General features: G+C 49.8%; 1 protein-coding gene across 1 annotated transcript in view; it reads right to left on the bottom strand.

Moving 5' to 3' along the window:
- The window catches only part of LOC147102048 (protein spinster homolog 1-like), an 82025-nt gene extending 71646 nt beyond the window's left edge, over window positions 1–10379 (bottom strand). Inside the window, exons 1-2 of the mRNA XM_085965067.1 lie at window positions 10202–10379; window positions 3112–3177 (exon numbers count right to left, since the gene is read on the bottom strand). Coding sequence (XP_085821193.1) covers window positions 3112–3177; window positions 10202–10270 — 135 coding nt within the window. The 5' untranslated portion in view covers window positions 10271–10379. The remainder of the gene's footprint in view (window positions 1–3111; window positions 3178–10201) is intronic.
- Between the last annotated feature and the right edge of the window lie 13634 nt (window positions 10380–24013).

The raw sequence follows: 24013 nt of genomic DNA, 5'->3' as shown, positions 1-24013 counted from the left end.
AACAAAAAGGGGGCAAGCACTTTGCTGGGAGTGTACTATAGGCCTCCAAACAGTCAGGGAGATAGAGGAACAGATATGTAGGCAAATATCGGAGAAGTGTAGAAATAATAGGGTAATAATAGTAGGGGGTTTCAACTTCCCCAATATTAACTGAGATAGTCATAGTGTGAAAGGCTTAGAGGGTGCGGAATTCTTAAAGTGCACCCAGGAGAGCTTTTTGAGCCAGCATGTAGAAAGTCCTACAAGAGGGGGGGCGGTACTGGACCTAATTCTAGGGAATGTAGCTGGACAAGTGGTAGAAGTGTCAGTAGGAGAGCATTTTGGTGACAGTGACCATAATTCGGTGAGATTTAAGGTAGTCATGGAAAAGAACAAAGATGGACCGGAAATAAAGGTTCTAAATTGGGGGAAGGCCGATTTAAATATGATAAGGCAGGATCTGGCCAAAGTGGACTGGGATCAGCTACTTGAAGGAAAATCCACATCAGAGCAGTGGGAGTCATTCAGAAAGGAAATAGAGAGAGTACAGCCCCAACATGTTCCCGTAAAGGTCAAGGGTGGGACCAACAAGTCCAGGGAACCCTGGATGTCAAGGGATATACAAGAATGGATTAGGAAAAAAAGGGAGACTTTTAGCAGATACAAAGGACTAAAAACAGTGGAAGCCCTAGAGGAGTATAGAAAGTGCAGGGGATTACTTAAAAAAAGAAATTAGGAGAGCAAAGAGGGGGCATGAAAAAACACTGGTGGGCAAAATAAAGGAAAATCCCAAGGTGTTTTATAAGTATATTAAGGGCAAGAGGATAACCAGGGAAAGAGAAGGGCCCATTAGGGACCAAAGTGGCAATCTGTGTGTAGAGCCGGAAGATGTAGGTGAGGTTTTAAATGAATATTTTGCATCTGTGTTCACTATGGAGAAGGACGATGCAGGCATAGAAATCTGGCAGGGGGATTGTGATATACTTAGCGGGCTTAAAAGTGGATAAATCCCCAGGCCAGACGGGATGTATCCCAGGCTGCTGTGTGAGGCAAGGGAGGAGATTGCAGGGGCTCTGACACAAATTTTCAGAACCTCTCTGGCCACAGGGGAGGTGCCAGAGGACTGGAGGACAGCTAACATAGTACCATTATTCAAGAAGGGTAGTAGGGATAAACCAGGGAATTACAGGCCAGTGAGCCTAACATCAGTGGTAGGGAAATTATTAGAAAAAATTCTGAGGGACAGAATTAGTCTCCACTTGGAGAGGCAAGGATTAATCAAGGATAGTCAGCATGGCTTTGTCAGGGGGAGATCATGTCTAACCAATTTGATTGAATTTTTCGAGGGGGTGACTAGGTGTATGGATGAGGGTAGTGCAGTTGATGTAGTCTACATGGACTTCAGTAAGGCTTTTGACAAAGTCCCGCATGGGAGACTGGTCAAGAAGGTAATAGCCCATGGGATCCAGGGCAATTTGGCACATTGGATCCAAAATTGGCTTCGTGGCAGGAGGCAGAGGATGTTGATCGACATTTTTGTGACTGGAAGCCTGTGTCCAGTGGTGTACCGCAGGGATCGGTGCTGGGTCCTTTGCTGTTTGTCGTGTACATTAATGATTTAGATATGAATGTAGGAGGTATGATCAGCAAGTTCGCAGATGACACGAAAATTGCTGGAGTGGTAAATAGCGAGGAGGGAAGCCTCAGGCTACAGGACGATATAGATGGGTTGGTCAGATGGGCAGAACAGCGGCAAATGGAATTTAACCCTGAAAAGTGTGAGGTGATGCATTTTGGGAGGACTAACAAGGCAAAGGAATACACAATGAATGGTCGGACCCTAGGAAGAACAGAGGATCAGAGGGACCTTGGTGTTCATGTACATAGATCCCTGAAGGCAGCAAGACAGGTAGATAAGGTGGTTAAGAAGGCATATGGGATACTTGCCTTCATTAGCCGAGGCATAGAATATTAGAGCAGGGAGGTTATGATGGAGCTGCACAAAACGCTAGTTAGGCCACAGTTTGAATACTGTGTGCAGTTCTGGTCGACACACTATAGGAAGGATGTGATTGCATTAGAGAGGGTGCAGAGGAGATTCACCAGGATGTTACCTGGGCTGGAGCGTTTCAGCTGTGAAGATAGACTGGACAGGCTGGGGTTGTTTTCCTTAGAACAGAGAAGGCTAAGGGGGGACCTGATTGAGGTGTACAAAATTATGAGGGGCATAGATAGGGTAGATAGAAAGGAACTTTTCCCCTTAGTAGAGGGGTCAATAACCAGGGGGCATAGTTTCAGGGTAAGGGGCAGGAGGTTTAGAGGGGATTTAAGGAAAAACTTTTTCACCCAGAGGGTGGTTGGAATCTGGAACTCACTGCCTGAAAGGGTGGTAGAGGCAGGAACCCTCACAACATTCAAGAAGCATTTAGATGAGCACTTGAAATGCCATAGCATACAAGGCTACGGACCAAGTGCTGGAAAATGGGACTAGAATAGACAGGGCTTGATGGCCGGCGTGGACACGACGGGCCGAAGGGCCTCTTTCTGTGCTGTATAACTCTATGACTTATTATATTTCAAATTAGAGCCAGGCCATTCAGGGGTGATGTCAGGAAGCACTTCTTCATACAAAGGGTAGTGGAAATCTGGAACTCTCTCCCCGCAAAAAGCTGTTGAGCCCAGGGGGTCAATTAAAACTTTCAAAACTGAGATTGATAGTTTTTTTGTTAAATAAGGGTATTAAGGGTTAAAGAACCAAGGTGGGTAAATGAAGTTCAGCCCTGATCTAATTGAATGTTTGAACAGGCTCAAGGGGCTGAATGGCCTACGCCTGCTCTTGTGTTCCCATTGATCAAGTTGAATTGTAAAAAAAAATGGGCATGTGACAATCGGGATTCCTTCGGAATCTGAAGACCTTTCTATGGCTGACGGACTCTTCAACAAAATAAGAAAAAATTGATTTCATAATTCCCATCTCATGAGCGTTTGGAGATTGCAAAATTGAAAGTTCTTCTCACACATTCAGCTCCACAAGTAGAAATACCTTGTCCAAACAACATGAGGCATTAAAAAATATGTTATTAGTCTAGAATTGGTTGATGGAGCAGCAGTGAGCTAGTGGCTGGTACTCACCAAGAGAATGTCTGCGACAATTGCCCAATTCAAAGCGAGGAAGATCTCACCCACGAAGATGAAGAACTTTGGAAAAAGAAGAAGAACTTTACTCAGTGTGTCATTTTGTACTACCATCAGGCACTAGGCAAGGAGAAGACATGCAGTCACCATGGGGTTGCCGGGGCGATGGCAATGATTGCTATCGGCTATCCCTAAATTACATGCCTAATCTTCAGCATGGTCGCCAGTTTTTGAATGTAGCCACTAAGTGATGGGGGAAGGCGCAGGGTGGTTGCACTACGAGCTAAGCTGGTGGGTCGTGAGCTGGTTGCAGATTAGTCGTGCGAATGCACTTCAGTATAAAAAGATTCAGTAGTACACATAGGCAGGAGAGTGGTTAACAAGCCCGTGATAAAGACAGGTCAGAGGACATGATTACACAAAGCCACTTCATTGCTGGAAAAGGATAAAAAGAAAGACCTCAAGATGTCCCAAAGCACTTTACTGCCAATTAAGTTCTTTTGAAGTGTAGTCACTGTTGTAATGTAGGAAACATGGTGCCCCATTTGTGCACAGCAAGGTCCCACAAACAGCAATGTGATAAATGACTAGATAATCTATTTTAGCGATGTTGGTTGAGGGATAAATATTGGCCAGGACACTGGGGAGAACTCCCCCTGCTCTTCTTCAAATGGTGCCGTGGGATCTTTTACGTCCACCTGAGGGAGCAGACGGGGACTCGGTTTAACGTCTTATCCGAAAGGTCCAACAGTGCAGCACTCCCTCAGCACTGCACTGGAGTGTCAGGTTGGATTTTTATGCTCAAGTCTCTGGAGTGGGACTTGAACCCAAACCTTCTGACTCCGAGGCAAGAGTGCTACCCACTGAGCCACAGCTGACACACAACAGCTCTGGAATAGAGCAGAGGCTCCGTGCACTGAATGCAGGGTGGAGAACCATCTGGGGCACACTGCATGCGGGACGGCACATTGCCTGGGCCAGTTGTATACGGGACGGCACATTGCCTGGGCCAGTTGTATACGGGACAGCACACTTTCTTGTCATCCTGGTGAAAGTACGCTCCAAGTTCTCTACAGCTTTAACACCCTTTCTATAATGTGCTGCAAGTGTGTTATATAGGGTGTGTATTATATAGGGTGTGTATTATATAAAGCTGTGTATTATACAAGGCTGGGACATTTTACTACATTAATGGCGCTATATAAATGCAAGTTGTTGTTGATATCGGGCAGTGTATTTTATGCGGCTGTGCATCATACAGCGGACTTACAATATTGGTTTCTCGTATATAGAATGATAGAATTTTCCAGCACAGGAGGAGGTCATTCGGCCCATCGTGCCTGTGCTGATCATGGATATCTGTCAGTGAGCTACAAAGGTGTAAGTGTGTGTGTGTGTGTGTGTGTGTGTGTGTGTGTGTGTGTGTGTGTGTGTAATGGGGAATTTAGACAACATGGTTGGAAGAGGAGCAGAGGAGTTCTCCCCGGTGTCCTGGCCAATATTTATCCCTCGACCAACAACCTCTAAAACAGATTATCTGGCCATTTATCCTGTTGTTGTTTGCGGGAGCTTGCTGTGCATAGATTGGCTGCTGTGTTTCCTACATTACAACAGTGACAACACAACAGTGTGGGAACTGGCTAGTATAAGAACTTGGGTAATGAACTTAAGGAGATCGGAGATGAATTACTTAAAGGGAAAGGTAAGCCTAGGGATAAATCACATGAATTACAGGAAGTACATCATCTCTGAAAGTGCCTGGCTCTTTAAATGATGCATTTTTCTTGTCAGTAAATGTTCAGATGGGATCTTTGAGGGCCTTTAATGTACAAGGCAACTCCTGACAGGGCCTGTAACCTGTACTGATGTCCTGTTATACCCAGTATTTTATCATGCAGTGCCCATTCTCTGAACCTGCCACGAGAGCTCAGTCTTCACCGTGTTTCTCTGCGAGTATTCTGGATTTGTTTGGGGTTTTTTCCAGATACAGTGCTGCCATCTACTAGCTGGAAGATATAGCGCTGCCTTCACCGGCCGCTCAGCCTCTGCAGAGCGTCCGTCACTCCGCGTTTTCAATCGAGGCGTCGACCAACTAGTTACCTAGTCAGCCTGTTGCAGTCCTTCCCTCAATACCCGGACCGTGGCCTTTGTAAAATTATATACCTGGGCGTTGACCACAATCGTGGGCAGGGCCGAATCCCAAATCTTAGCAAAATGAATCATGGTATGGTCGCAGTCACTCGGAGGTGGTTTGACTTCCACTTGCCCTTTGCTATTGGGGGCCAGCTACCATTAGAGATTGGAGGTGAGCACGGCCTCACCGGGTCAGTGAGCAATCGCACCTTATATTTACCAACTCTGACCCCAAGCCTCTTCGGCTATCCCAATTTCTATTTTCGGCTGACTGAAATGCCCTATGAATATAACCTTCCGGTTTCCACATCTCCTCCTCATCTCCTCACAATGCATTCTGTCCTCCCTCTTTCTCCGAGCTCTGTGGCCTGTAGCAAACCCCGAGGGTTATTTCATCGCTCTGTCTTAGGAAAGGTCCAGACAGAGTATTTCACTGGGTACACCTGCCCTTCTGTGATGTGGGCCGGCGAAGTTGACGCGTTGCCAGTGATTTTTCACTAGGTATTGCCGGCAGGTAAATTCCCCATCACCTGCGTGCACTTAGAAATCTAAACCGCAGGGCTTACATCCTTTACCTCCTAAGGGTCTCTGATTGATAGACCTGTACCCTGTCCTTTCCTATCCAATCTACCCTTCCTTAACATCCTATCCCACACGGTGTTGTCTTCCTGTCCAACTACTGCCGTAAGCCATTCTTCAGCTAGTCCAAACACATCTTAGTTCCTGCTGCTACAACGATCCCTAGTTCGGCCATTATGTCTGAATGATTCACGTAGATGCCCCAGAATAAAGCTTTCCTCCACCTTCTGCCTCCGGTACCCGACTGAATCCAGGATTTCTCGCATCTTTTGGGATCCTGATGGTATGTCGCCCAAATTTCATTCTTCAATCAGACTCACTCGTCCCCCACCCCGCCATTTCCGTTTCTGCTAGCGGCCTGTGTCTCGCTTGTCTCCTGGCTCCTGCTGTTATGGTGCACTCTATCTTTCCTACAACATTCCTTTCACTCTAACAATCCCAGTTACTTCGGTGTCAGTCATGGCTCAGTTGGGAGCACTCTCACCTCCGAGTCAAAAGAGTCGTGGGTTCAAGTTCCACTCCAGAGACCTGAGCACATAATCTCGGCTGCCACTCCAGTACAGTACTGAGGGAGCTTCCGCTGCACTGTCGGAGGTGCTGCCTTTCAGAAATGGGGATGCTCGCTGATGACTGCACAGTGTTCAGTGCCATTCACAACTCCTCAGACAATGAAGCAGTCCATGCCCGCATGCAACAAGACCTGGACGACGTTCAGGCTTGGGCCGATAAGTGGCAGGTAACATTCGCGCCACACAAGTGCCAAGCAATGACTATCTCTAACGAGCGAGAGTCTAACCACCGCCCCTTGACATTACCATCGCCGAATCCCCCACCATCAACATCCTAGGGGTCACCATTGTCCAGAAACTTAACTGGACCAGCCACATAAATACTGTGGCAACAAGAGCAGGTCAGAGGCTAGATATTCTGCAGCGAGTGTCTCATCTCCTGACTCCCCAAAGCCTTTCCACCATCTACAAGGCACAAGTAAGGAGTGTGATGGAATACTCTCCACTTGCCTGGATGAGTGCAACTCCAACAACACTCAAGAAGCTCGACACCATCCAGGACAAAGCAGCCCGCTTGATTGGCACCCCCTCTACCACCTTAAACATTCACTCCCTCCACCACCGGCGTACCATGGCTGCAGTGTGTACCATCTACAAGATACACTGCAGCAACTCGCCAAGGCTTCTTTGGCAGCACCTCCCAAACCCGTGACCTCTTCCACCTAGAAGGACAAGGGCAGCAGGCGCATGGGAACACCACCACCTCCAAGTTCCCCTCCGAGTCACACACCACCCTGACTTAGAAGTATATCACCATTCCTTCATCGTCGCTGGGTCAAAATCCTGGAACTCACTCCCTAACTGCACTGTGGGAGCACCTTCACCACACGGACTGCAGCGGTTCAAGAAGGCGGCTCACCACCACCTTCTCAAGGGCAATTAGGGATGGGCAATAAATGCTGGCCTTGCCAGCGGCGCCCACATCCCATAAAACATTTTTAAAAACCCAAGACTCTGTCTGCCCTCTCAGGTGGATGTAAAAGAGCTCATGGCACTATTTGAAAAAGAGTTGGGGAGTCCTCCCCAGTGTCCTGTTTTTATCCTTTAACTATCATTACAACAGATTATCTGGCCATTATCACATTGCTGTTTATGAGAGTTTGCAGTACGTAACTTGACTGCCGTGTTTCATACATTACAACAGTGACTGTACTTTAATAAAAGTACTTAATTGGCTGCAAAGTGCTTTGGGATATCCTAAGGCTGTGAAAGGTACGATATATATGCAAGTACTTCATGAAAAATGACAATTATTCTTATACAATTCTTATTTGGACTTCCAAAAGGCATTTGACAAGGTTCCACACAAAAGATTACTGATCAAGTTAAAAAATCACGGGATTGGGGGTAATATACTGGCATGGGTGGAAGATTGGAGGAGGGGACCGAGTGTAACACATCAAAGTTTGCAGATGATACTAAGATGGGAGGGAAAGTAGTGTGAGGAGGACATAAAAAACCTGCAAGGGGACATAGACAGGCTAAGTAAGTGGGCAGAGATTTGGCAGATGGAATACAATACTGGAAAGTGTGAGGTTATGCACTTCGGCAGGAAAAATCGTAGAGCAAGTTATTATCTTAATGGCAAGAAACTTGAAAGTACTGAAGTACAAAGGGATCTGGGGGTCCTGGTGCACGAAACTCAAAAGGTTAGTATGCAGGTGCAGCAAGTGATTAAGGCAGCCAGTGGAATGTTGGCTTTCATTGCTAGGGGGATAGAATATAAAAATAGGGAGGTATTGCTTCAGTTGTACAAGGTATTGGTGAGACCGCACCTGGAATACTGCATACAGTTTTGGTGTCCATACTTAAGAAAGGACATACTTGCTCTCGAGTCAGTACAAAGAAGGTTCACTCGATTAATCCCGGGGATGAGGGGATGGACATATGAGGAGAGGTTGAGTAGATTGGGACTCTACTCATTGGAGTTCAGAAGAATGAGAGGCGATCTTATTGAAACATATAAGATTATGAAGGGGTTGGATCGGGTGGATGCAGGGAGGATGTTCCAGATGATGGGTGAAACTAGAACTAGGGGGCATAGTCTTAGAATAAGGGGCTGCTCTTTCAAAACTGAGATGAGGAGGAACTACTTCACTCAGAGGGTGGTAGGTCCATGGAATATGCTGCCCCAAAAAGCTGTCGAAGCTACATCATTACATAAATTTAAAACAGAAATAGACAGTTTCCTAGAAGAAAAGGGAATTAAGGGTTACGGGGAGCGGGCAGGAATTTGGACATGAGTCTAGGTTCGGATAGGTCATGGCCCTGTGGGTAGCGGAGCGGGCCCAGGAGCCGTGTAGCCTGATCCTGCTCCTGTTTCGTGTGTCTAATTCTGTTAGATTCAGGAGATAGTCCTGTCATAGTGGATTGGCGGTTAGGATCAGATCAGCCATGATCTTATTGAATGGCGGAGCAGGCTCGAGGGGCCAATTGGCCTACTCCTGCTCCTATTTCTTATGTTCTTATGTTCTTATTGGCTATCTAACAGAAAACAAAGAGTTGGGATAAATGGTTCGTTCTCAGGCTGGCAATCAGTAACTAGTGGTGTTCCGCAGGGGTCAGTGCTGGGACCCCAACTCTTTACAATTTATATATTAATGATTTGGAGGAAGGGACCGAGTGCAACATATCCAAGTTTGCCGATGATACAAAGATGGGAGGGAAAGCAGTGAGTGAGGAGGACATAAAAAACCTGCAAAAGGACATAGACAGGCTAAGTGAGTGGACAGAGATTTGGCAGATGCAATATAATGTTGGAAAGTGTGAGGTTATGCACTTTGGCAGAAAAAATCAAAGAGCAAGTTATTATCTAAATGGAGAGAAACTGCAAAGTGCTACAGTACAAAGGGATCTGGGGGTCCTGGTGCATGAAACACAAAAAGTTAGTATGCAGGTGCAGCAGGTGATCAGGAAGGCCAATGGAATCTTGGCTTTTATTGCAAGGGGGATGGAGTATAAAAACAGGGAAGTCTTGCTGCAGTTATACAGGGTATTGGTGAGGCCACACCTGGAATACTGCGTGCAGTTTTGGTTTCCATATTTAAGAAAAGATATACTTGCTCTCGAGGCAGTTCAGAGAAGGTTCACTCGGTTGATTCCAGAGATGAGGGGGTTGACGTATGAGGAAAAGTTGAGTAGGTTGGGACTCTACTCATTGGAATTCAGAAGAATGAGAGGCGATCTTATTGAAACATACAAGATTGTGAGGGGGCTTGATCGGGTGGATGCGGGGAGGATGTTTCCACTGATGGGTGAGACTAGAACTAGGGGGCATAATCTTAGAATAAGGGGCTGCCCTTTCAAAACTGAGATGAGGAGAAACTTCTTCACTCAGAGGGTAGTAAATCTATGGAATTTGCTACCCCAGAGAGCTGTGGAAGCTGCAACATTAAATAAATTTAAAATGGAGATAGACATTTTCCTAGCAGATAAGGGAATTAGGGGTTACGGGGAGAGGGCAGGAAAGTGGACGTGAGTCAAGATTCAGATTAGCCATGATCCTATTGAATGGCGGAGCAGGCCCGAGGGGCCGTATGGCCTACTCCTGCTCCTATTTCTTATGTTCTTATAAATATTTTCTTCACATCCTAATTAACTTGTTCTTAACCAAACAGCGAAAGTATATCTGAGCAGCACCCTGGGATGTGTGTCCATGTTAAAGGTGCTATAGAGATGCAAGGTGCTGAGAGCATTACTTTACAATCCCCGTAGCTACGTTTCAATGTGATCCTCACTTACATCTCCCTGAGCACCTCGTACATCAGTACGAAGTCAGAGTACTGTAGGGTAACATCAGTACTTACATACGCCATTGCAGCGCTGTGTTTGGCCAGCACGATAGCAAAGAAGAGGCAGGGGCTGCAGCTCAACATGCCGACTGCACAAATAAGAGGGTCTGCTTGAGGATTCTTCTTCTTCAAGTGTTTCGAAATCACTGCCCCGATCCCGATTCCGATGACTCCTGTCACGCAGGTTATGGCTCCGAATATTAAGCTGTGCAAAACAGGAGTGAGTGTGGAAAGTGCAGTGACTGCGGTGAGCAAGGAACACAAGGAAGCATCAGCGGCAAAGGCCAATGAAACATCATCAGATCCAACCTGCCTGTTAATGCTCAGGGTGTACGGCGATAGACAGCATCAGATTCCGGCTGTCCGTTACGTGCGCTGTATCTGCACCATTTTAAAGAATGACTCTTTACCTGCCTCCGTCTTCCTCCCCTGCACGCCAAAAAATATTGGCCCAGAATTTGGTGGCAAAATAACGCGAGTTAAAGGTGCCCCCTCCTATTATTAGTGTGTAATAAAAACAGCAATTTGTGGTGAGGAAGAGCTACGCCGTGAGTTGAGAATCGCCACAAATTGCTGGACGGTTTGCGCCGCTCCGCCGTTAGCCTCGCAAAAGCAGGATCTCGCCATCAACCTCCCTGTGAGTTTCAAGAAATTGCTGGACTTGCGCTGTTACAACGAATTCAACTCATTGCGAGATGCCCCACTCCAGCAATTTCTGGGCCATTGTCTGGACTTATCGCAGAGCCATGAGAAGAAGACGCCAACGACAAAGACAGCAGATGAACCTCCAATTCCTTTTGTAAATAAAGGCTCGGTGTGAGCTTAAGGGATCTTTGTGAAGGTTTGAGGTCACAGAATCACAGAAATCACAGAAACCACACAGTGCAGATAGAGGCCATTTCGGCCCATCGAGCCTGCACCGACACATATCCCACCTGATCCCCGTAACCCCTACACCAACACATATCCCACCCTATCCCCGTAACCCCACGTATTTAATCCCCCCAACACTAAGGGTCAATTTATCATAGCCAATCAACCTAACCCGCACATCTTTGGACTGTGGGAGGAAACCGGAGCACCCGGAGTAAACCCACGCAAACACGGGGAGAATGTGCAAACTCCACACAGACAGTCGCCCGAGGCTGGATTCGAACCCGGGTCCCTGGCGCTGTGAGGCAACAGTGCTAACCACTATGCCACCGTGCTGAAGGTGTTGAAGAAATGGGGTACACGGGTGTAGTGGTTACATCACGAGATGCCTGGACAAATAATCCAGAGAATGGAAGTCCAAATCCCACCATGCCAGGTTGAGAATTTGAATTTAGTTTCTTTTTAATCTGGGAATAAAAAGCTGGTCTCAGTAAAGGTGACCATGAAGCTGTCGGATTATCGTAAAAACCCAACTGGTTCACTGACGTCCTTTAGGGAAGGAAACCTGCCATCCTTACCTACATGTAACTCTAGTCCCACAACAATGTGGTTGACTATTAACTGCCCTCTGGCCTAGCAAATCTCTCAGATGTATCAAAACTCAGGGTAGCTAGAGGCAATAAATGGGGAAAAAAAGAAGAGGGAGAGGGCAAGAGGGCCACCCCCCAAGCCTCTCCCTTCAACAGGGCCACCATCGGTGTGACTGCCACTCATCCGCCAAGTACTGCCACCCCAATCCTGGTGGTCCCAGGGGTCGGTAGTACTCGAGGCAGTGGGGTCAGGAAATTAAGTGACCAAAGGGCGGGTGATTGACCTTCCCACTTGGAATGGGCATTGCTGGCAAGGGCAACATTTATTGCTCATCTTCAATTGCCCTGCTGGGCGGTCGTCTTGAACCACTACGTTTGGATGCATCTGAGCGGCTTGCTAGACCACTTCAGGGAGCAGTTAAGAGTCAACCACATTGGTGTGGGACTGGAGTCACACGTAGGCCACGCCAGATAAGGACGACAGGCTCCTTCCCTAAAGGACATTAGTGAACCAGTTGGGTTTTTAGTCCAGGCCTCTGGATTACGAGTCCAGTAAGATAACCACTACATTACCAGACCCTCTTAGTTATGGTTAACTTAATGAGAAGTGGTGACCAGCCTTACCTGTCCTGAGAGGTGCTGTTACTATTCAGTGAAGACCCGTGTGTGGCCTGCGCACGGAGCAGGTACAGGGGAGCCCAGAATCCTAGGGCGCCAGTGGTGAAGGAGACAGCTGCGGTGCCCAAAGACGACAATATGAAACTCCAGCTGAAAGCCAAGATCAAAAGGGTTTAATGAGCATTATTGCCAAGCAACACTGTAAAGACATTCCCACATCTCCTTGACCATCCACTGGCCCAGCCATCACAGAACTCTGCGGGTCGCAATCCTGCCTGTCATGCCGACACCAGGTCCACCGGTGCCCTCCAACGCCAACCAGCACTAAAGTTGCCTAAGTCAGTGAGCGGGCACCTCATTTGCACGGGGCAGGCGGGTGTGAGATAGACTGCCCCATGTGGACGGAAGCTCTGACACCCGCCATTATGGGGGTTGTAGCCCAGGCCTCCCACCCCTGACCACGTCCTTCTCTGCACACCCCACCACCATCTAGGGGGTCCACCTTCACCCATCTGGAGGCCGGAGTCCCTGGCCTCACCGGGTGTCTCTCGCCTCACCGGGTGTCTCTCGCCTCACCGGGTGTCCCGGCCTCACCGGGTGTCTCTGGCCTCACCGGGTGTCTCTCGCCTCACCGGGTGTCCCGGCCTCACCGGGTGTCTCTCGCCTCACCGGGTGTCTCTCGCCTCACCGGGTGTCTCTCGCCTCACCGGGTGCCCCTCGCCTCACCGGGTGTCCCGGCCTCCACAGATACGGCAGTGGTGTGGGTCCAGGCTCTGCCCCCTGATGATATTTGCCTGGTAAGGATCGGCTGGAGGATCCACAGAATAAGCTGTAAACTCCCCTGAGACGGCGGAGGTCTGACACAACCAGGTGGGCGAGGGAGGGGGGTTTCCCGCTGGTCTCCCGCCAGAGAGTTACGGGATTTCGGGGTCCAGTTGTTCGATGAGCGATTTAATTTAAATATTTTTGCCAGAAGTCCAGTGGCATTTCTCATGATGTTAGTGGATAGAGTTTCACATGGATGGGAGGGTGGTATCGAGTGAGGCCCAAAGTATTATTCTGCTGATAAGGTGCAGTTGTGTTTAAGCAGGTCGACCCCTTCAGGCCACAAAGTCTCATTGCTGGAAATGAGAGGTCCTGAGGTCAATTAGAGGTCAGTTGCTGCTGTTGAGGGAAGGTTGCCAATTGACTGTTGCTTACAAACCTCTGGCTCTTGCTCAAAATTCAATTTTATTTGTCATATATGCAGCAGACATATGTACTGCACAATGAAATGTTGATTTTTAGGAGTCCTCCCAACATTGGAATAAATATGGCATAGCAATGATAAAAATACTAATAGAAATACAGTAATAATAAATAAAACAACAGTAATAAATAATAATAAATTATTCAGTCATGAGTCTTATGGCCTGGGGGTAGAAGCTGTTTCGAAACCTGTTGGTGCGAGACCGTATGCTTCGGTATCTCTTACCAGACGGGAGCAGGGCAAAGAGGTTGTGGCTGGGTGACTCGCGTCTTTGATGATTCTCAGGGCCTTCCCCCGGCACCTCTCGGGGTAGATATCCTGCACAGCAGGTAGTTTAATTCCGATAGTGTGTTGTGCAGCTTTCACCACCATCTGTAGAGCCTTGCGGTCTGTGGCGGTGCAGTTGCCATACCAGGTAGTGATGCAGCCGGACAGGATACTCTCGATGGTGCACCGGTAGAAGTTGGTGAGAATCTGGGGGGCCATTCCAAATTTCTTCAGTCTCCTGAGGAAGAACAGGCGTTGGCATGGCTTCTTGGTTACGACATCGATGTGATGGGACCACGTTAAGTCCTCCGTAATGAATACACCCAGGAATTTGAAGCTGCTGACCCTCTCCACCTCAGCCCCTTCGATGTAGATCGGGGTGTGTCCCTCCCCCTGCCGCTTCCTGTAGTCCACGATCATCTCCTTTGTTTTGCTGATGTTGAGGGAGAGGTTGTTGTACTTGCACCATTCTGCTAGAGCACTTACCTCCTCCCTGTAGCCTGTCTCATCGCCATCTGTGATCAGGCCTACAACGGTAGTGTCATCAGCAAACTTGATGGAGTTGGAGTTCTGCGCGGCCACGCAATCGTGAGTAAACGGAGTACAGAAGGGGGCTGAGCACACAACCCTGGGGAGCTCCCGTGTTCAGGATCAGTGTGGAGGAGGTGTTTCTGCCTATTTTCACCACCTGGCGTTTAACAATTTGTGATTTATAGAGCAGTGATGAGGGTTTCCACAGCAGATGGGCTAAGGCAATAGAGAAGATGCTGACTCTCACTGAGGTACAGTTCCACAGGCACTGACTCCCACTGGGCTACAGTTCCACAGACACTGACTCTCACTGGGGTACAGTTATACAGACACTGACTCCCACTGGGGTACAGTTCCACAGACACTGATTCTCACTGGGGTACAGTTCCACAGGCACTGACTCCCACTGGGGTACAGTTCCACAGACAGTGAATCTCACTGGGTACAGTTCCACAGACACTGACTCTCAGTGGGGTACAGTTCCACAGACGCTGACTCTCACTGGAGTACAGTTCCACAGACACTGACTCTCACTGGAGTACAGTTCCACAGACACTGACTCTCACTGGGGTACAGTTCCACAGACACTGACTCTCACTGGGGTACAGTTCCACAGGCACTGACTCTCAATGAGGTAAAGTTCCACAGGCACTGACTCCCACTGGGGTACAGTTCCACAGGCACGGACTCCCACTGGAGTACAGTTCCACAGACACTGACTCCCACTGGGGTACAGTTCCACAGGCGCTGACTCTCATTGGGGTACAGTTCCACAGACACGGACTCTCATTGGGGTAAATTTCCACAGACACTGACACTCACGGGGGTACAGTTCCACAGGCACTGACTCCCACTGGGTTACAATTCCACAGACAATGACTCCCACTGGGGCACAGTTCCACAGATACTGACTCTTACTGGGGTACAGTTCCACAGACACTGACTCCCACTGTGGTACAGTTCCACAGACACTGACTCTCACTGGGGTACAGTTCCACAGACACTGACTCTCACTGGGGTACAGTTCCACAGATACTGACTCTCACTGGGTTACAGTTCCACAGGCACTGACTCTCACTGGGGGACAGTTCCACAGACACTGATTCTCACTGGGGTACAGTTCCACAGACACGGACTGTCACTGGGGTACAGTTCCATAGACACTGACTCTCGCTGGTGTACATTTCCACAGACACTGACTCACTGGGGTACAGTTCCACAGGCACTGACTCTCACTGGGGTACAGTTCCACAGACACTGATTCTCACTGGGGTACAGTTCCACAGACACTTACTCTCACTGGGGTACAGTTCCACAGACACTGACTCCCACTGGGGTATAGTTCCACGGACACTGACTCTCACTGGAGTACAGTTCCACAGACACTGACTCTCACTGGGGTACAGCTCAACGGCACTGACTCCCCATGGGGTAAAGTTCCACAGTCACTGACTCCCACTGGGGTACAGTTCCACAGGCACTGACTCTCACTGGGTTACAGTTCCACAGACACTGACTTTGAATGGGGTACAGTTCCACCGACACTGACTCTCACTGGGTTACAATTCCACAGACACTGACTCTCAATGGGGTACAGTTCCACAGACACTGACTCTCAATGGGGTGCTGTTCCACAGGCACTGACTCTCACTGGAGTACAGTCCCACAGACACTGACTCTCACTGGAGTACAGTTCCACAGACACTGACTCTCACTGGGGTGCAGTTCCACAGACACTGACTCTCACTGCGGTACAGTTCCACAGACACTGACTCTCACTGGGGTACAGTTCCACAGACACTGACTCTCACTGGGGTACAGTTCCACAGACACTGACTCTCACTGGGGTACAGTTCCACAGACACTGACTCCCACTGGGGTACAGTTCCACAGACACTGACTCCCACTGGGGTACAATTCCACAGGCAAAGACTCTCACTGGGGTACAGTTCCACAGACGCTGACTCTCACTGGAGTACAGTTCCCCAGACACTGGCTCCCACTGTGGTACAGTTCCACAGATACTGACTCTCACGGGGGTACAGTTCCACAGGCACTGACTCTAACTGGGGTACAGTTCCACAGACACTGATGCTCACTGGGGTACAATTCCACAGGCACTGACTCACACTGGTGTACAGTTCCACAGACACTGACTCTCACTGGGGTACAGTTCCACAGACACTGACTCACACTGGTGTACAGTTCCACAGACACTGACTCTCACTGGGGAACAGTTCCACAGACACTGGCTCTCACTGGGGTACAGTTCCACAGACACTGACTCTCACTGGTGTACAGTTCCACAGACACTTACTCTCACTGGGGTACAGTTCCACAGACACTGACTCCCACTGGGGTACAGTTCCAAAGACACTGACTCTCACTGGAGTACAGTTCCAGAGACACTGACTCTCACTGGGGTACAGCTCAACGGCACTGACTCCCCCTGGGGTAAAGTTCCACAGTCACTGACTCCCACTGGGGTACAGTTCCACAGGCACTGACTCTCACTGGGTTACAGTTCCACAGACACTGACTTTGAATGGGGCACAGTTCCACCGACACTGACTCTCACTGGGTTACAGTTCCACAGACACTGACTCTCAATGGGGTACAGTTCCACAGACACTGACTCTCACTGGGGTACTGTTCCACAGGCACTGACTCTCACTGGGGTACAGTTCCACAGGCACTGACTCTCACTGGTGTACAGTTTCACAGACACTGACTCTCACTGGGGTACAGTTCCACAAGCACTGACTCTCACTGGGGTACAGTGCCACAGACACTGACTCTCACTGGGGTACAGTTCCACAGACACTGAATCCCACTGGGGTACAGTTCCACAGACACTGACTCTCACTGGAGTACAGTTCCACAGGCACTGACTCTCACTGGGGTACAGTTCCACAGACACTGACTCCCACTGGGGTACAGTTCCACAGACACTGACTCCCACTGGAGTACAGTTCCACAGACATGGACTCTCACTGGGGTACAGTTCCACAGACACTGACTCCCATTGGGGTACAGTTCCACAGACACTGACTCTCACTGGGGTCCAGTTCCACAGACATGGACTCTCACTGGGGTACAGTTCCACAGACACTGACTCTCACTGGGGTACATTTCTACGGGCACTGACTCTCACTGGGATACAGTTCCACAGACACGGACTCTCATTGGGGTAAATTTCTACAGACACTGACTATCACTGGGGTACAGTTCCACAGGCACTGACTCCCACTGGGGTACAATTCCACAGACACGGACTCTCACTGGCATACAGTTCCACAGATACTGACTCTTACTGTGGTACAGTTCCACAGACACTGACTCTCACTGGGTACAGTTCCACAGACACTGACTCTCACTGGGGTACAGTTCCACAGACGCTGACTCTCACTGGAGTACAGTTCCACAGACGCTGACTCTCACTGGAGTACAGTTCCACAGACACTGACTCCCACTGTGGTACAGTTCCACAGACACTGACTCTCACTGTGGTACAGTTCCACAGACACTGACTCTCACTGGGGTACAGTTCCACAGACACTGAATCTCACTGGGGTACAGTTCCACAGACACTGACTCTCACTGGGGTACAGTTCCACAGACACTGAATCTCACTGGGGTACAGTTCCACAGACACTGACTCTCACTGAGGTACAGTTCCACGGGCACTGACTCTCACTGCGGTACAGTTCCACAGACACTGACTCTCACTGGGGTACAGTGTGACAGACACTGACTCTCACTGGGGTACAGTTCGACAGGCACTGACTCTCACTGGGGTACAGTTCCACAGACACTGATTCTCACTGGGGTACAGTTCCACAGACACTGATTCTCACTGGGGAACAGTTCCACAGACACTGACCCTCACTGGGGTACAGTTCCACGGGCACTGACTCTCACTGGGGTACAGTTCAACAGACAGTGACTCTCCCTGGGGTACAGTTCCAGAGATCTGATTCTCACTGGGGTACAATTACACAGGCATTGACTCTCACTGGGGTACAGTTCCACAGACACTGACTCTCACTGGGGTACAGTTCCACAGACAGTGACTCATTGGAGTACAGTTCCATAGACACTGACTCTCGCTGGTGTACATTTCCACAGACACTGACTCTCACTGGGGTACAGTTCAACAGGCACTGACTCTCACTGGGGTACAGTTCCACAGACACAGATTCTCACTGGGGTACAGTTCCACAGACACTGACTCTCACTGGGGTACAGTTCCACAGACACTGACTCTCACTGGGGTGCAGTTCCACAGACGCTGATTCTCACTGGGGTACAATTCCACAGGCACTGACTCTCACTGGGTAAAGTTCCACAGACACTAACTCTCACTGGGGTACAGTTCCACAGACACTGATTCTCACTGGGGTACAGTTCCACAGACACTGACTTGCACTGGGGTACAGTTCCACAGACACTGACTCTCACTGGTGTATAGTTCCACAGGCACTGACTCTCACAGGGGTACAGTTCCACAGGCACTGACTCTTACTGGGGTACATTTCCACGGGCACTGACTCTCAATGGGGTACATTTCCACAGACACTGACTCTCAATGGGGTACTGTTCCACAGGCACTGACTCTCACTGGGGTACAGTTCCACAGACACTGACACTCACTGGGGTACAGTTCCACAGGCACTGACTCCAACTGGGCTACAATTCCACAGACAATGACTCTCACTGGGGTACAGTTCCACAGATACTGACTCTCACTGGAGTACAGTTCCAGACATTGACTCCCACTGTGGTACAGTTCCACAGACACTGACTCTCACTGGGGTACAGTTCCACAGACACTGACTCTCACTGGGGTACAGTGCCACAGGCACTGACTCTCACTGGGGTACAGTGCCACAGATACTGATTCTCACTGAGGTACAGTTCCACAGACACTGACTTTCACTGGGGTACAGTTCCACAGATACTGACTCTCACTGGGGTACAGTTCCACAGACACTGACTCTCACTGGGGTACAGTTTCACAGACACTGACTCTCACTGGGGTACATTTCCACAGGCACTGATTCTCACTGGTGTACAGTGCCACAGACACTGACTCTCACTGGAGTACAGTTCCACAGACACTGACTCCCACTGGGGTACAGTTCCACAGACACTGATTCTCACTGGGGTACAGTTCCACAGGCACTGACTCCCACTGGGGTACAGTTCCACAGACAGTGAATCTCACTGGGTACAGTTCCACAGACACTGACTCTCAGTGGGGTACAGTTCCACAGACGCTGACTCCCAGTGGGGTACAGTTCCACAGACACTGACTCTCACTGCGGTACAGTTCCACAGACACTGACTCTCACTGGGGTACAGTTCCACAGACACTGACTCTCACTGGGGTACAGCTCCACAGGCACTGACTCTCAATGAGGTAAAGTTCCACAGGCACTGACTCCCACTGGGGTACAGTTCCACAGGCACTGACTCCCACTGGAGTACAGTTCCACAGACACTGACTCCCACTGGGGTACAGTTCCACAGGCGCTGACTCTCACTGGGGTACAGTTCCACAGACACGGACTCTCATTGGGGTAATTTTCCACAGACACTGACACTCACGGGGGTACAGTTCCACAGGCACTGACTCCCACTGGGTTACAATTCCACAGACAACGACTCTCACTGGGGCACAGTTACACAGATAGTGACTCTTACTGGGGTACAGTTCCACAGACACTGACTCTTACTGGGTACAGTTCCACAGACACTGACTCCCACTGTGGTACAGTTCCACAGACACTGACTCTCACTGGGGTACAGTTCCACAGACACTGACTCTCACTGGGGTACAGTTCCACAGATACTGACTCTCACTGGGGTACAGTTCCACAGGCACTGACTCTCACTGGGGTACAGTTCCACAGACACTGATTCTCACTGGGGCACAATTCCACAGGCACTGATTCTCACTGGGGTACAGTTCCACAGACACGGACTGTCACTGGGGCACAGTTCCATAGACACTGACTCTCACTGGGGTACAGTTCCACGGGCACTGACTCTCACTGGGGTACAGTGCCACAGACACTGACTCTGACTGGGGTACAGTTCCACAGACACTGAATCTCACTGGGGTACAGTTCCACAGACACTGACTCTCACTGGGGTACAGTTCCACAGACACTGACTCTCACTGGGGTACAGTTCCACGGGCACTGACTCTCACTGGGGTACAGTTCCACAGACACTGACTCTCACTGGGGTACAGTGCCACAGACACTGACTCTCACTGGGGTACAGTTCCACAGACACTGACTCTCACTGGGGTACAGTTCCACAGACACTGACTCTCACTGCGGTACAGTTCCACAGACACTGACTCTCACTGGGGTACAGTGCCACAGACACTGACTCTGACTGGGGTACAGTTCCACAGACACTGAATCTCACTGGGGTACAGTTCCACAGACACTGACTCTCACTGGGGTACAGTTCCACAGACACTGACTCTCACTGGGGTACAGTTCCACGGGCACTGACTCTCACTGCGGTACAGTTCCACAGACACTGACTCTCACTGGGGTACAGTGCCACAGACACTGACTGTGACTGGGGTACAGTTCCACAGACACTGAATCTCACTGGGGTACAGTTCCACAGACACTGACTCTCACTGGGGTACAGTGTGACAGACACTGACTCTCACTGGGGTACAGTTCGACAGACACTGACTCTCACTGGGGTACAGTTCCACAGACACTGATTCTCACTGGGGTACAGTTCCACAGACACTGATTCTCACTGGGGAACAGTTGCACAGACACTGACCCTCACTGGGGTACAGTTCCACGGGCACTGACTCTCACTGGGGTACAGTTCAACAGACAGTGACTCTCACTGGGGTACAGTTCCAGAGATCTGATTCTCACTGGGGTACAGTTCCACAGACACTGACTCTCACTGGGGTACAGTTCCACAGACACTGACTCTCACTGGGGTACAGTTCAACAGGCACTGACTCTCACTGGGGTACAGTTCCACAGACACAGATTCTCACTGGGGTACAGTTCCACAGACACTGACTCTCACTGGGGTACAGTTCCACAGACACTGACTCTCACTGGGGTAGAGTTCCACAGACGCTGATTCTCACTGGGGTACAATTCCACAGGCACTGACTCTCACTGGGGTACAGTTCCACAGACACTGTTTCTCACTGGGGTACAGTTCCACAGACACTGACATTCACTGGGGTACAGTTCCACAGACACTGACTCTCACTGGTGTATAGTTCCACAGGCACTGACTCTCACTGGGGTACAGTTCCACAGGCACTGACTCTCACTGGGGTACAGTTCCACAGACACTGACACTCACTGGGGTACAGTTCCACAGGCACTGACTCCAACTGGGCTACAATTCCACAGACAATGACTCTCACTGGGGTACAGTTCCACAGATACTGACTCTCACTGGAGTACATTTCCAGACACTGACTCCCACTGTGGTACAGTTCCACAGACACTGACTCTCACTGGGGTACAGTTCCACAGACACTAACTCTCACTGGGGTACATTTCCACAGGCACTGATTCTCACTGGTGTACAGTGCCACAGACACTGACTCTCACTGGGGTACATTTCCACAGATACTGACTCTCACTGGGGTACAATTCCACAGACACTGACTCTCACTGGGGTACAGTTACACAGACACTGACTCTCACTGGGGTACATTTCCACAGGCACTGATTCTCACTGGTGTACAGTGCCACAGACACTGACTCTCACTGGAGTACAGTTCCACAGACACTGACTCCCACTGGGGTACAGTTCTACAGACACTGATCCTCACTGGGGTACAGTTCCACAGGCACTGACTCCCACTGGGGTACAGTTCCACAGACAGTGAATCTCACTGGGTACAGTTCCACAGACACTGACTCTCAGTGGGGTACAGTTCCACAGACGCTGACTCTCACTGGAGTACAGTTCCACAGACACTGACTCCCTCTGGGGTACAGTTCCACAGACACTGACTCTCACTGCGGTACAGTTCCACAGACACTGACTCTCACTGGGGTACAGTTCCACAGACACTGACTCTCACTGGGTACAGTTCCACAGGCACTGACTCTCACTGCGGTACAGTTCCACAGACACTGACTCTCACTGGGGTACAGTTCCACAGGCACTGACTCTCAATGAGGTAAAGTTCCACAGGCACTGACTCCCACTGGGGTACAGTTCCACAGGCACTGACTCCCACTGGGGTACAGTTCCACAGGCGCTGACTCTCACTGGGGTACAGTTCCACAGACACGGACTCTCATTGGGGTAAATTTGCACAGACACTGACACTCACGGGGGTACAGTTCCACAGGCACTGACTCCCACTGGGTTACAATTCCACAGACAATGACTCTCACTGGGGCACAGTTCCACAGATACTGACTCTTACTGGGGTACAGTTCCACAGACACTGACTCTTACTGGGTACAGTTCCACAGACACTGACTCTCACTGGGGTACAGTTCCACGGATACTGACTCTCACTGGGGTACAGTTCCACAGGCACTGACTCTCACTGGGGTACAGTTCCACAGACACTGATTCTCACTGGGGTACAATTCCACAGGCACTGACTCACACTGGTGTACAGTTCCATAGACACTGACTCTCACTGGGGTACAGTTCCACAGACACTGATTCTCACTGGGGTACAGTTCCACAGACACGGACTGTCACTGGGGTACAGTTCCATAGACACTGACTCTCGCTGGGGTACAGTTCCACAGACACTGACTCTCACTGGGGTACAGTTCCACAGACACTTACTCACTGGGGAACAGTTCCACAGACACTGGCTCTCACTGGGGTACAGTTCCACAGACACTGACTCTCACTGGGGTACAGTTCCACAGACACTTACTCTCACCGGGGTACAGTTCCACAGACACTGACTCCCACTGTGGTATAGTTCCACGGACACTGACTCTCACTGGAGTACAGTTCCACAGACACTGACTCTCACTGGGGTACAGCTCAACGGCACTGACTCCCCATGGGGTAAAGTTCCACAGTCACTGACTCCCACTGGGGTACAGTTCCACAGGCACTGACTCTCACTGGGGTACAGTTCCACAGACACTGACTCTCACTGGGTTACAGTTCCACAGACACTGACTTTGAATGGGGTACAGTTCCACCGACACGGACTCTCACTGGGTTACAATTCCACAGACACTGACTCTCAATGGGGTACAGTTCCACAGACACTGACTCTCAATGGGGTGCTGTTCCACAGGCACTGACTCTCACTGGAGTACAGTTCCACAGACACTGACTCTCAATGGGGTACAGTTCCACAGATACTGACTCTCACTGGGGTACAGTTCCACAGACACTGAATCTCACTGGGTACAGTTCCACAGACACAGACTCTCACTGGGGTACAGTTCCACAGACACTGACTCTCAATGGGGTGCTGTTCCACAGGCACTGACTCTCACTGGAGTACAGTTCCACAGACACTGACTCTCACTGGAGTACAGTTCCACAGACACTGACTCCCACTGGGGTACAGTTCCACAGACACTGACTCTCACTGCGGTACAGTTCCACAGACACTGACTCTCACTGGGGTGCAGTTCCACAGACACTGACTCTCACTGGGGTACAGTTCCACAGGCACTGACTCCCACTGGG

Source organism: Somniosus microcephalus, chromosome 22 (assembly GCF_052327205.1).
Source record: "Somniosus microcephalus isolate GS21.2 chromosome 22, FLI_Smic_1.0, whole genome shotgun sequence".
Lineage (NCBI taxonomy): Eukaryota > Metazoa > Chordata > Chondrichthyes > Squaliformes > Somniosidae > Somniosus > Somniosus microcephalus.
The sequence above is the reverse complement of the archived record's forward strand: the minus strand, read 5'-3'. Positions and strand labels throughout refer to the sequence as shown.